Source organism: Mesoplodon bidens (assembly GCF_964165515.1).
Source record: "Mesoplodon bidens genome assembly, chromosome: 7".
Classification (NCBI taxonomy): domain Eukaryota; kingdom Metazoa; phylum Chordata; class Mammalia; order Artiodactyla; family Ziphiidae; genus Mesoplodon; species Mesoplodon bidens.
Genome location: NC_138164.1, coordinates 40,837,710 through 40,851,336, shown reverse-complemented (window position 1 = coordinate 40,851,336; position 13,627 = coordinate 40,837,710). Strand labels below are relative to the sequence as shown.

Genomic DNA, 13,627 nt, shown 5'->3' with positions numbered 1-13,627 from the left:
CCCCCTCAGTGCCCCCGCCCTGGGAGGCTGCAGCCTCATATGAGCTGTGTGGCCTTGGACAAGTCATTTCACCTCTCTGGGCCTCGATGCCTCACCTGCCAAGGGAGGATGGTGAGCTAATTAGTACTGGCCTGTGGTAAGTGTCCAGTAAATACCAGCTGTGACTTTTACATGCAGTAACTTCTTCCTGAGCCTTTCTTTTGAGTGTAAATTATTTCTTTTATAGATCACAAGGACCACATGGATGGATCATTTCTAGACTTAAAGACCCTCGGGATGGAAAAAAATGTTCGGAAAATATTGGAGGTAAAACCTGACTTGCCAACTTTTTCAAGAGTAGAGATCGGAATGGTAACCAAAGAAACTTTGTCTCTGCATTGACTGACACGTGGGGAGGGTGGGCGTGAGGACAGACACTAGCCGTGTGCCCTGGCACCACTGTATACATCATTGGTTCGAGGCCAGGTCCTCCCTGATGGGCTGGCACCTGTATGGACTGGTCGGTACCTGGCCGTAACAGCGATCCAATGTTTGAATAGAAAGGCGGCTTCCCATCATGTACAGCATGATATAGCATTGCACTGATGCTGGCCAGGTCAATCTCTGGGCCCTCCTTTTCACATCACATGTTGTATTCTGCAGAAAATATCCAACAAGCTAATGTACAACAGTATGTCATGAGCTAGCCTAACATTTGCTTTTTGCTATAAACTGAAAAACATGAACACATAAAGGGCAGCAGAAGGGAGCCATGATGATTAAGAAGACACAAGTTCTAGAATCAGAGACCTGTGTCCTAATCCCAGCTCTGCAAGCTCTGTGACCTTGGGCAGCCTCCTAACCTTTCTGGGACTTCAATTTCACAGCTGTAAAATGATGATGGAAAAATTAAAGGAGATCATTATGTAAAGTGCTTATCCCAGTGCCTAGCTCATAGCGAGCACTTTAATAGATGATAGTTATTATTGTCAAACAGTATTTAAAGAGTATTATCCAAGAAAACCTTCCTTTCTTAGGGAGCATAGTTTGTGTTTTCCAGGATTTTCAGAGGTAATTTGATTGCTAGGTTGAAGGTGCCCTGTATCCTAAATGGATGTTTGACCGGGTGTTTGACTGACACATGACAATGGACAGCTCAGGCCAGCGTGGCTTGCTGCAGCAGCTGGTCTAAACCAGCTTTTGGAAAACATAATAAAGCCATCCTCTCTGTACCAGCATTTTCTCCTACAATTTTTCTAGACATTTGCTCACACGTCTAGAGATGTGAGTCTTCAGAAACTTGTTGGTCTTCCTGATAAAATCGAACCTTCCTTCTCTGAGGTTGGGAGTAGAGGGACCGTCTCCAGGTGGGGAGCTCAGCTGGATCTCACGTCCTGATGGTCCTGCTTCCAAGACCTTCTCCTTGGCAACAAGCCCTCATCCCACCACTGACACCACAGAGCAGGAAACCTCCTAACTCTCAATCCTCCAAGGTTGGCAGTAATTAAATGAAAGAGCAGGAGGAAGAATAGCTGACATCTGTGAACTGCTTACTGTGTGCCAGGCGTCGAGCTCAGCCGGCTCCATGCCTTATGTCATTTAACCATCGTAGCAGCCTTGTGTCATAGTTACTATTATTGTCCCCATTTAACAGATAAGAAAAATTAAGGCTTCAGGAGGTCAAGTACCTCACCCAAGGTCACAGAATAATGATTGAAGACACACCAGGGGTGTGTCCCTGGTGGTCTGTCTGCGAGCCTGCAGAGACCGGGTGGGGACTGTGTGCTTGGATCCTGTAGCCCAGGCTCTTCCTTAGTGACCCTCCCCTCAGGAAAAGAGGGGGCGTCTGGAGCGGTACAGAGGATGCAGCTCAGGGTAGCTGAAGACACTGAGCAGCATCTCAGGTTCTTTTTGCAGCAGATCTGCCCGGTTTATTGTCATCTTCAGATACCCTCTTTTATTCTCATCTCCATAGATACATAGACAAATATGTCCACTCTTATCTATCACAGTCACTTTGGGGGCCATTATAGTTTTTTAGTTGCTTTGTTTTTAATCTCAGAGGTTTTCAGGGTAGTGCCAACAAATGCTAGGGCTAAGAGGTGCTCATGGCAAGCATTAAAAGCCAATTTATTTTTTAAGGAGGCTTATTATGGTTATTTGTAGTCATTCAGATCGGGTAACCTATTCAGACTGGTGGCCATTCCATGCAGTCATTTGGGCTTCCAGCAGCCAGCTGGCTGGTTGGGGTCTTAGGGAGATGCAGCTGCAAACACTATCTGCATTGTCTCTGGAAAGGGTCTGAAGGGATGCCCACCCACTAGGTTCCAGAGCTAGGAGAAGGTTGGGCCAAATTTTGTGAGGGTATGGTTTCTGCTGCACAGAAATGAGATTCCTTTAATAAAAAGGAGGGAGGCTATTTTCCACTTAACCTTCATTCGTTCATTCAACAAACATGCCCACTATGCACCACTCGGTGCCAGGTGCCATGCTGGGCACAAGGAGGGAGATAGTGAGCAAAAGCCACATGGTCCCCATTTTTCTGGAGCTTGTCTTCTCAACATCAGCGGTACTGATTTTTTGAGCCAGGTAACTCTTTGTTTGGGAGACTGCCCTATGCATCGTGGGGTGTTTAGCAGCATCCTTGTCCTCTACCCACTAGACGCCAGCAGCAATTATGACACCCACAAATGTGTCCAGGCATTGCTAAATGTCCTGGAGTGGGTAGGGTGGACAGAGTCACCCCCAGTTGAGAACCACTGGCCTAAAGGGAAGACAGACGAGACGGTGGCCAAAGAACGGCACAAGTGATGCATCATTTCAAAGGCAGTCGTGCTCTGAAGGGGTAGGAACACAGTCATAAAGAAAGCAGTTCACAGAGTCAGACTGGATTTAAAACCAACTCTCTTGGCATGGACATATATACACACACACGCTACCAAAGGTAAAATAGATAGCTAGTGGGAAGCAGCTGCATCGCACAGGGAGAGCAGGTTGGTGCTGTGTGTCTACCTAGAGGGGTGGGATAGGGAGGGTGGGAGGGAGATGCAAGAGTCAGGGGATATGGGGATATATGGATACGTATAGCTGATTCACTTTTTGATACAGCAGACACTAACACACCATTGTAAAGCAATTATACTCCAATAAAGATGTTAAAAAAATTAACTCTCTCAAATTATTCTTTAGTATCTTTCCAGTTCTTCCATTATTCTTTGGGTTATTCTTCTGGATGTAGAAAATCATAACGGAATGCCAAGAGAGTTTTTCTTCTTTTTTTTATTTCAGCCTCAAAATGGCCTTTCCAGCCCAGGGTCCATCATGGTCTCTGAGAAGTTAAGGAAAATGGATATGGCTGACGCTTTAGATCTTAGTGAAAAGCTGGTAGGTATACCCAGCATCAGTCCCCTCCTGTCCAAACGTGCGTGCCCTGCAGATAGTTTAAACATCAACTCCACATACATGTTTAGTTGTTACAGTAGCTCCACGAGACCCACCTCCTATCCCAGCATGGGCTAGAAATTGCAGAGCCCAATTCCTTGGAAGACTGGGTAGTAAGAATGAATGTTTATGTCTGTTGTCATTCCCCCTCCCCACTTCCCCCCAATTCTCAAAAAGGCATAGTGTAAATGGATGCGGGGGAAAATGAAAGTCGTACTAAAAGCCCCAAATGCACTCATTTGCAAAGCATGTGTTTCTTCTCTGCAACTGCAGAAAATGAATGAAACAGAATTAGACGTTTGCCTCCTCAAAGTGGCCTCCAGCGGTCTTGGGCCAGGCCTCTTACCTGAGAAATGCTTTCTCGTAGTACATGGACATGAGCAAAACCCTCGGGACTTTGATGAACATCAAAGGTATGTCAGGTCACGTGTCCATGAAACACCTCTCCCGAAAAGAGAGGGAGAGAGTCTACCAGCTTCGACTAACAGACCTGTACCTGGTGTTTGATAAGATCACCCTACTCAAGAACCAGCTGCAGAGAAAAGAAGAGCTTTTGAGACGATACGAGAAGGACATTGAACAGCTCATGTGTGGCCCATGTCTCCGGCAAAAGGCCCAGGCCTCCATTCTCCAGGCTAAACCTCGGTGCAGCTGCAGACCCGTAGGGACCAGGACAAGAGGACAGAGGCCTGGGTGTGGAGGGGGGCAGGCGGGATGGTGACTCAGGGCCTGATGGACCCAAGTCTCTGGGCAAGAAAGCAGCAGTTAAAGTACCCTACTGTTAAGGAATAAGGTGCACCTTTTATAAATGTGTCTGATGTTTCACCATGTGTGTGCTTTTCGTAATTCCATCCTATTTTCAGTGGTATCCGTTCCCCCACCCTCTCTGGGAAATTGGGAGGGGCTGGTACCATAACCGTTGCCCCCTTCATGCTGCACGTCCACAGCCAATGGGCTATTTATTCTGCCCTCTAGTCCCCACATCTTCAGCCTTCCCTCCACTTGTAAGGAAACCGCGAAGCCAGGCATATATGGAAGTGTTCTGAGGATCTCCCAGGTCAGGAGCATTGGTGGTGAGTGAGAAAGCTGAGGAGAAAAGAGACTTTGTCTCTCCTGTGTGCTCAGGCAGAGCAAAGTGTCGGTTCAGATGTACCAGTCACAGGTGGCAAAGCTGAAGGACATCTCCAGAGAGGCCGAAGAAAAGGCGCTGCTGAAGGAGGCCCTGGCGCACATGGAAGAGTGGCTGCACCAGGAGAAGAGGGTCACCAGGGCGATCAGGCAGCAGAAGGTGAGAGGTCCCTGCTCGGAGCAGAGCCTCTGAGGCTGCCCCTCAGCTCCCTTTAGAAACAGCCAACTGAGGCCCCAGTGGGATCCAGGCAGCAAAGAATGCATTCACTCATTGCAAAGGAAGGTGGCAGAATAGCTTTAGCTTTAGGCAGACTTAGGTTTAGACTCTTGTTCTGCCATTTACTGTGTGACTTCAGGCAGCTTTTTTTTTTTAACATCTTTATTGGAGTATAATTGCTTTACAGTGTTGTGTTCATTTCTGCTGTGTAACAATGTGAATCAGCTATATGCATACGTATATCCTCCGATCCCTCCCTCTTGCGTCTCCCTCCCACCCTCCTTATCCCACCCCTCTAGGTGGTCGCAAAGCACTGAGCTGATCTCCCTGTGCTATGCAGCTGCTTCCCACTAGCTATCTATTTTATGTTTCGTAGTGTATATATGTCCATGCCACTCTCTCACTTCGTCCCAGCTTACCCTTCCCCCTCCCCATGTCCTCAAGTCCATTCTCTACATCTGTGTCTTTATTCCTGGCTGCCCCTAGGTTCATCAGAACATTCTTTTTTTTTTTTTTTTTTAGATTCCATATATATGTGTTAGCTTAACCTCTCTGAGACTCATAGTCTAGCTTGCCTCTATTTTTTTTAACTTTCTTTTTTTTAATTTAATTTTTATTTTATATTGGAGTATAGTTGATTTACAGAGTTGTGTTAGTTTCACATGTACAGCAAAGTGATTCAGTTATACATGTACATATATCTATTCTTTTTCAGATTCTTTTCCCATAATAGTTATTTCAGAATATTGAGTAGAGTTCCCTGTGTTATACAGTAGGTCCTTCTTGATTACATGTTTTATATATAATTGTGTGTATATGTTAAACCCAAAATCCTAATTTATCCTTCCCCACCACATTTCCACTTTGGTAACCATAAGTTTGTTTTCAAAGTCTGTGAGTCTCTTTCTGTTTTGTAAATAAGCTCATTTGTATCATTTTTTTTAGATTCCACATATAAGTGATATCATATGATATTTGTCTTTGTCTGACCTACTTCACATACTGTGATAGTCTCTAGGTCCATCCATGTTGCTGCAAATGGCATTACTTCACTCTTTTTTATGGCTGAGTAGTATTCCACTGTATATTTGTACCACATCTTCTTTATCCACTCCTCCATCGACATTTAGGCTGCTTCCATTTCCTGGCTGTTGTGAACAGTGCTTTCTGAGACTCATAGTCTAGCTCATCTGTATTTTTTAACTTTTGATAATTTGTGTATTTTATCTTGTTTTTTCTATCCAGATAACTATTTTTTCTACCAGTTTTATTGAGACATAATTGACACACAGCACTGTACTGAGCTTAAGGGTGTCCAGCATCATGATCTGACTTCCCTGCCTCCTGAAATGATGACCACAATCAGTTGAGTGAACAGCCCGAGTGTTTTTAAAGGCGGCGCTTCTGATTTTCATTGTTCTGCCAGGTGCCAGGGATACACCGAGGAATAAGCTTTCTGAGAATAAAGATTTGGGTTTGCTCTTCTGAGTAGCCAGAATAGTACTCCAGTCTTTCTGACTTGGGGCTGTGTATTTGTACACGCATGCTTGCGTGTATCTGTGTACATGTGAGTATGTGCTGTGTGTTTGCATGTGTGTGTATTTGCATGTGTGTGTTTGTTTCCTGCATGAGCTCTAAGGAGGCCAAGGTGATAGAAGGGTGCCCTTCTCCTTAACCAGGAGGTGATGGTCAGATAGTTCCTTGCAGAAGCCTGCCCTCCATCCTGCGAACCTTCCAGGCAACAGGTTTCCAGACAGCAGGCTCTCTGACTTAGAGCCCCAGAAATGAAAAGTGGCTGTCCTGCTCTGAGGGAGCCTGGATGCGGTGTTTCCAGTGCTCACTGCTGTGAATTAAACATCACAGGCCTTAGTCTGCATGTGTCATGGGGCTGCCTCAGGCAGAGGACAGTTTCCTTTCACACCAAGCAATGCCAGGGAGAGGTGGGCCAGTGACAGAGTTGTGACTTTCCCTTTGATCTGCCCTCTGGAGAGCTCACCCCTCCCCGAAATGCCCCCCCCGCCCACAGGGCTTGGCAGACTAGGCCCCAAAGCAGAGACACCAGACCACAGAATGGGAGAGAGAAGGGCCCAAAAAAAGCCATTGTCATGTACTGAAAACCTGAGGATTTACATAATCAGGCTTCACATGCATTATTCATGGGCTGCCTCATTCATACACAATGCAAGGGACGTGCCAGCCTGTTTGTCAGGAAGAAAACAATAATACATTTTAAAGTTTTGCTGGATCCTAAAGGGCACTTGTATACATCTGTCTTGGCATCCATTCCTTCAAGGGAGTATATCTTCGTTGTCTTTAAGCAGAAATGAACAGAAAGCAGAATTCCTCTTTTCTAAGTTTTACACTTAGTATTTTCACAAGGAGCCTTAGTTCTTTAGCCTCCTGTATAAAACTTTGAAACTCTTCACCCGTTCACAGAGGTGGCAAGGTTGAAGCACTGAGATGAAATTACACATCTTAAGCTTCAGAATTGCCCCCCCCAAAAAAATGGAGTTTGTAGTTTTAATGTTTGATCATCTCTTCACCAAGCAGATCTTTCAAGAATCAAAAGTCCTATTTCCACACTAATATCTTTGGCTGTGAAAATGAGACTTGGTATAAGATGCTGGGCCTTCACAGCGAACTGGGCCTGTGGCTCTGTCCATGTGGCAGAGGGACGGGAAACGCGGCCCAGGCCGTGCTCACTCGAATCCACTTCCCACATCACTCGAGAAGCCGGCAGTGTCTCTCAGAGTTCAGAGGCCAGATTTGGAGTCAAACAAATAGGGGTCAATCCCCACCGCTGCCCCGAATGACCCTGAGTAAGTGGCTTGACCTCTGTATCGCAGGTTCCTCAACAAAAGCAACCAAAACTCTTAGCAAGGGGCCTACTCCATGGGGCAGTGGGAGGGTTAAATGGCAAAATGCCTACAGTGCCTGGCATATCACAAGCCCTGTTTCTAAGGGGGAAGAATAGGCAGCTCATGGATGGGTGGGGATTCCTCTATTTTTTTCAGGGAGCTTCCTGCCAGCTGACGCCTTCCCCGGTCCTCCCAAAGCCGCCAGCTCTTATGGGACGCGCTCTTCTCTTTGGTGAATACGACTAGGGCCACGGCCAAGAAAGGACCCAGATACCTTTTGTGAAAGGGCTAAGGCTGGGATTTTCAAGAGGAAATTTTTAAATGCACAGAAGTTGCCACTTGGGAAGCACGCAAGCCCTTTCTTAGGGCTTGAAGTGTAAGAAAGGCTGAAGGGCACCAGCTGCTTCTGGCAGGAGAAGCCGCTCAGCTCTCCTGCCAATCAGATCTCCAACCAATCAAGTCCTGGCTAGGGGGCGTGACCACCGCTTTGCCTTGTGGTCTCAGCCAGGAAAACCCCCTAACCTTCCCTCTGCTTAATTAGCTCAGATCCCTCTTCTTTAAGATGAGAATAAAAATGGCACCTAGCTCGTAGCCTTCCCAATGGGAGCTTGTATACAAAACCCTTAGCACATAGGACCACAAAGCATACATGCTCTCCTACCATCGTCATTATGCTCACTATTCTCTTTAACTCACTATCTTCCAAGATTTCCTTGGGCCCAGGTATTCTCAAGATTCTGGCTTCCTCCGTGCCACTTGTGTGTTTTGTTTGTTTGTTACTTTGTTTGTTTTTGCGGTACGCAGGCCTCTCACTGTTGTGGCCTCTCCCGTTGCGGAGCACAGGCTCCGGACGCGCAGTCTCAGCGGCCATGGCTCACGGGCCCAGCCGCTCGGCGGCATGTGGGATCCTCCTGGACCGGGACACGAACACGTGTCCCCTGCATCGACAAGTCGACTCTCAACCACTGCGCCACCAGGGAAGCCCCACAATTGGTAGATGTTGTGTAGGAGGGGCGTGGGATTGGAGGGGCTTCGGGTGGTGCTCTTCCGCCCACAATGATGAAGTAGAACCATGTGGCCAGGCCTATGCAGCATACGGATAGAAGAAGGCTAAAGAAAAAGACCCTCCCGCACCCCCTTCATCACATCCCAGTGAGTTCAGTAAAGTTCAGGAAAAGCAGGTGCACAGGGGCCAGGCTCTGCCCTCAGTGCCCAGCTGCCCACTGATGGAACTTAATCCAGGAAGGAATTTTGCAGCAATGTTCAAACTGGGGTTCCCTGGAGCCTTTGGGTGCCATGGAAGGGTGTGACTCTCAAAGCACACACACCTTTCTCCCGCCAGAGAAGCTCTCCGTTATCTTATACCCCAAGTTCCTCATGGGATTTTGCTTGGATAAACGGTTCTGCAAACAAAACGGGGGGGGGGGATGGGGTGGGAGAGAAGAAGGCTGTTGGTTTAAAACTAAGCCCTGCTCTGTAATATCTGGGAATTTGGATAGTGATTGTCTCAACGGAGTTTGTGATAAATACCGAGTGGCCGCAGGCTGGAGGCCTTCTCCACGGAAAACGCCTGGAGGGCAATTGTCAGTTCAATACGGGCCCATCAGCCTTCACGGACAGTCCTCTGAGGGTAGAGTTAGCATCCTTCTGGGAGAAGGGAAGAGGCTCGTAAGCACCTATGCCCTGTCCCAAAAGACAGCCTTATTTCCTCCCTGAGTTGTGTGACTACCCGGTAGGGTTGCCAGATTGAGGGGAAAACAAACAAACCAAAAACACGATGCCCAGTTAAATTTTAATTTCAGATAAACAACAAAAGCTATTCGGTATAAATGTCCTAAATATTACACGGGGCATATTCACACTCACAAATTTGTTGGCTTCATTCTGAAATTCAGATTTAACTGGGCATCCTGTATTTTATTTGGCAACCCCTCCAACATTTACTGAGCACCAACTAGACACCAAGCAGGGAGGTTCTGAAGCGGGTGTCGCAAGATGGCAGCCCACAGATATATTCCATTTGGCTCATGGGAGTTTTTTTAAAGTTACATTTCAAAATAGGGCAGTTTCCTGGAATACTCTGGATTTCCAGCTTCTCTGGGAAACTTGGAAGATCTGGCGACCCTAGGCCCACAGACCCACAAGCCACCATCACAAGCCTCCATCTTCCAGGCCCCTTAGAAAGGCGCTGGGCTCGTGTGTTTGCTGCTGTCCACCACCACCCCAGCTCACTTCACCCACTTCTTTTACTTTCCTGGCCGCTGTAGGAATCAGGTTGGCGACCCCAGTGGATGCTCAGGGCTCTAGGAGAACGTCTCCTTCCTGACACCACTGCACATTCACCTGCGGAGTGTCAGTCTGCAAGGGAGACCCCAGTTCCCTCTCACTTTTGTGTCTCCAGTGCCTAGGGGGTGCTCTTTCTTTGATGAGCTGCCCCTGAGGTGCAGGGTCTTGAGCAGATCAGGGTCAGCAATAGTCATCAAACCCCAGGGGAGCGGCAAGCTCCAGGTTTTCAGTGATGCTGGCTTCCCAACAGGCCCCTGTAGTCCCTGCCAGGGAGGTTAGCCACTGGGGCTTTCAACATTTCCACTGGGTGGAAAGCCACTGGACATCTACAGCCTCTTCCACTGATCTAGGAGGCTCTGCTTCCAGCTAAAGCAGATCTGTCCTCCAAGAAGAATACAGTATCCTTCGTAGCCTTCTTGGTTGACCACCTCCTTCTCTGCTGGAATCTGGAACAGAGATTCCCTAAAAGGTGCAGCAGGACAGTGTAGCGTTACCCCAAAGCCACACCCCCTTCTGCAGACCTCTATCCTCACCTCCTCACCTAGGAAGGCTCAACATTCCATCCAAATGGGTAGCATCTGAAAGTTGAGAAAAATCCATTTTTCTCTGATGCAAAAGGCAAAGAAGAACATAAGCTAAATGTTGTCAATATTCTTTCTGTGTTAAAGAGACGAATGTTTGGAGAGCTGATGAAGAACTCAAAGATGCAGAACTCACATTTCCAGGTGAGCCAGAAGAGAGAAGAGAGAAAACCCTAGAACGTCAGCAGGAAGCCCAGTGGACAGTTATCCCACATCTATTATGTACTGAGCCTTTGGCATGTGCCGGGCACAGAGCCAAACACCCGACGTGCAGTATCTCCTTTAAGCTTCACAACAACCCTATGGGGTGGGTGTTGTTATTATACCCAATTTACATATGAGGTGTCTGAGGCTCAGAGACTTTCTTTGTCCAGAGCCACACAGCTCAGTAGGAGAGCTGGGAATCAGTGCAGATCTGACACCCAGGGGAGTGCTAGCTTTTCCTCCTTTAGGTTATAAACCTCCAGGTAATAAACCTGATACATTTCCAGTGGAATTTGTCTTAAATTTCAAGGAAGCATCCTCTAGAATTCTCTTCAAAGTCGAGAATTAAGACTATGAAATCTTGAACATGTTGAAACATTGCCATTGACAAATCAGCCCTGGAACTGGAATTAAGCCAGTCCACGTTCCCACTTTGCAGACAGTAGAGGCGAGCTCTCAGGAAGCTAGAAAGCCAAACACATTTTGGTTGAATATGAGAGAGGAGACATTCAAGTTTGATAAAAGGCCACAGTCATGCTGAGGCAACCAAATTATCATGGGAAGAAACGAAGATATTCTAGGTGAGGGATATATTTGAAAAATAGAAGCTTCTCAACCAGCATCCTTGTGCTAAGACCAGAAGGTGGTTACTCCCCAGAGCAGGATGTTAAGAGGATAGAGAGCATCCTGAGGGCCCCACTTGATCTGAGACGTTTGCCACCCTGCAAAGTGGAAACGACTGGAAGTTTGTTACTTATTCACTCACATATATGACTGAGCTGGGAGGAGGCAGAAACTGCCCTACATCTAGGTTTTGTCTGAGGACCACCTGCGGATGTGAAATGGCAGAGGAGATATTGGGATGGGCCCCGGATGTTGTGGGAACATTGTGCTTCTCTGAGATGTGAGACGCCCTGGAACTTCACGCTGCCTCTGGCTTTAACAGAAGCGGGGCAGATGGTGCTTCGGCTAAGAGCAAAGAGCCAGCTTCCCATTCTCCCTGCCCTCCAGCCTGAGCTTAGAAGTTTGGTGTCTAGGATCTCCTCAGTACAGAAAGGTTTCCTCCAGGTTCCTTGCCAAGTGTAACTTGGGCGACTCCTTCCCCAAGAGTGGGCCTTGGGCTTCCCTGGTGGCGCAGTGTTTGAGAGTCCGCCTGCCGATGCAGGGGACACGGGTTCATGCCCCGGTCTGGGAAGATCCCACATGCCGCGGAGCGGCTGGGCCTGTGAGCCATGGCCGCTGAGCCTGCGTGTCTGGAGCCTGTGCTCCGCAACGGGAGAGGCCACAACACTGAGAGGCCTGTGTACCGCAAAAAACAAAAAAAGGTGGGGAGGGGGCTTTTTTAAGGATATAGGGGTGAGTGCCTCATAAAAACTGGGAGCTGAAAGAGAGCCTGGCCTCGAAATAGAACTGGTAAGCCATCAGATCTCAGGCATCATCTCTTTTACACACACACAAGCATGCGCACATGCACACACAGGCCGTATCTCCTCTCTGTGTCTCTGTGTGGCTCCCCTGATCTCTGCTCTCTCCAGCCATGTGACAGGAAGGAATGACCTCATGGTCCCCCAGTTCAAAGGACCAGCCCAGGAAGCAAGTAGCACCTTAGAACCCATAACCCAAATCCTGGGAGTGACCATCTTAAAAGCCCAGCCCGTGCCAAGTGCCCGATCAGCTATGACCAGGGACAGAGTCACACACATGGCTGCCTGGATCCAGGAGTAGTGCTCAGAAAAGGGTTAGACAGACCCCCTAGAGTATGCTGCATTTTACCCTCCTAAGACATCAGAGACATAAGGCATTCAGTTCAGTAACAGCTTTTCGAGAGAAAGTCCATCCCAATGAAATTGCCTATCATCAGAAACTGCTGGTTCAAAAAAAGATGCAAATGTCAGAAGAAAACGTTATCTGTGTATCTGGAAGAGTGTACACCAAAATGTGAATAAGGTTACCTGTGGGTAGTGTGATAATGGTGGATCATTTTACCTTCGTTTTGCTCACGTCTATGTGTGTATATAAATACTTTTTACAACAAAGATTTTATTTTCAGTAAAAAAAAATGCCATTTGAGAAATATTTGGGGATCTCCCTACAATTATAGAGTTTGGGCATTTGTTGCTCTTGCTTGTTGTAGGTTGGAGCCAGAAAAGGCACCCCAAAGATGGACCAAGGAAGGGAGATGCTGAAGAGAGAAATGTCCAGCAAATCCAGCCAGAGCCTTCTGTTTACTAAACCTGGTGGAAGGAACTAGAAACGTCGTCCCGCTGGGCCTCGCGTGATCCTCCGTGAGTCAGTGTAACTCTTCTGCGTCAAACTACTAAGATGCTTTTTTAGGACATTAAAGGTTGCTACCCTAGTGTGTTGCTTCCTAGACTGGTATTTTGCACAATACTGTATTTTGGAGTGTGTGAGGAGAGGGGTTCTTTTCACAGATATTATGAATGTAAACATACGCAGGCATATGAAGAATAAGTTTGAAATTCAGACTCCTAGGCCTGGTAGATGCAATTATGTGTTTGGGTAGTGACAAACCCAAATGTCACACCTCCAAGGAGCTCTGAGAAGCCCGCAGTTGAGAAAACCCAGGGCGTGTACTGGGGCCACAGGACAGAATGGTAACCTCAGGGCTGTTGGGGCCATGGTATAGTGCATTTATATCTGAATTGATTATAATAAATGTGAACAGCAACCAGTTTTATCGCTTCCATAACAGTGAGTCATGTTTATATGGCGCTCTGCGGTGTTCAAAACACTTCTCGTCTAATCCTCTCTCAAGCCCTGGGAGGTAAATAGCATTATGTTCCCCATTTTACAAATGAGGAAGCTGAGGCCGAGAGAGGTTAAATGGCCCGTCTAAAGTCACACAGCTAGTAAATTCAAGAATTGGGTCTGGAACCCAGGTTTCTAACGTCATCTCACGCTGCCCATTCTGC

The 13,627-nt window shown here is 47.3% G+C and overlaps 1 protein-coding gene and 1 pseudogene across 2 annotated transcripts in view; both read left to right on the top strand.

The window, feature by feature from the left end:
- The window catches only part of LOC308620425 (forkhead-associated domain-containing protein 1-like), a gene marked incomplete at both ends in the record, with an annotated part of 101,606 nt that extends 88,661 nt beyond the window's left edge, over positions 1-12,945 (top strand). Inside the window, 5 exons of the mRNA XM_081239963.1 lie at positions 227-351; positions 3,268-3,363; positions 3,788-4,008; positions 4,546-4,708; positions 12,829-12,945. Coding sequence (XP_081096089.1) covers positions 227-351; positions 3,268-3,363; positions 3,788-4,008; positions 4,546-4,708; positions 12,829-12,945 — 722 coding nt within the window. The remainder of the gene's footprint in view (positions 1-226; positions 352-3,267; positions 3,364-3,787; positions 4,009-4,545; positions 4,709-12,828) is intronic.
- Positions 1-13,627, top strand: part of LOC308620080 (centrosomal protein of 78 kDa-like) — a 319,042-nt pseudogene that overhangs the window by 228,205 nt on the left and 77,210 nt on the right. The window lies entirely within an intron of this gene.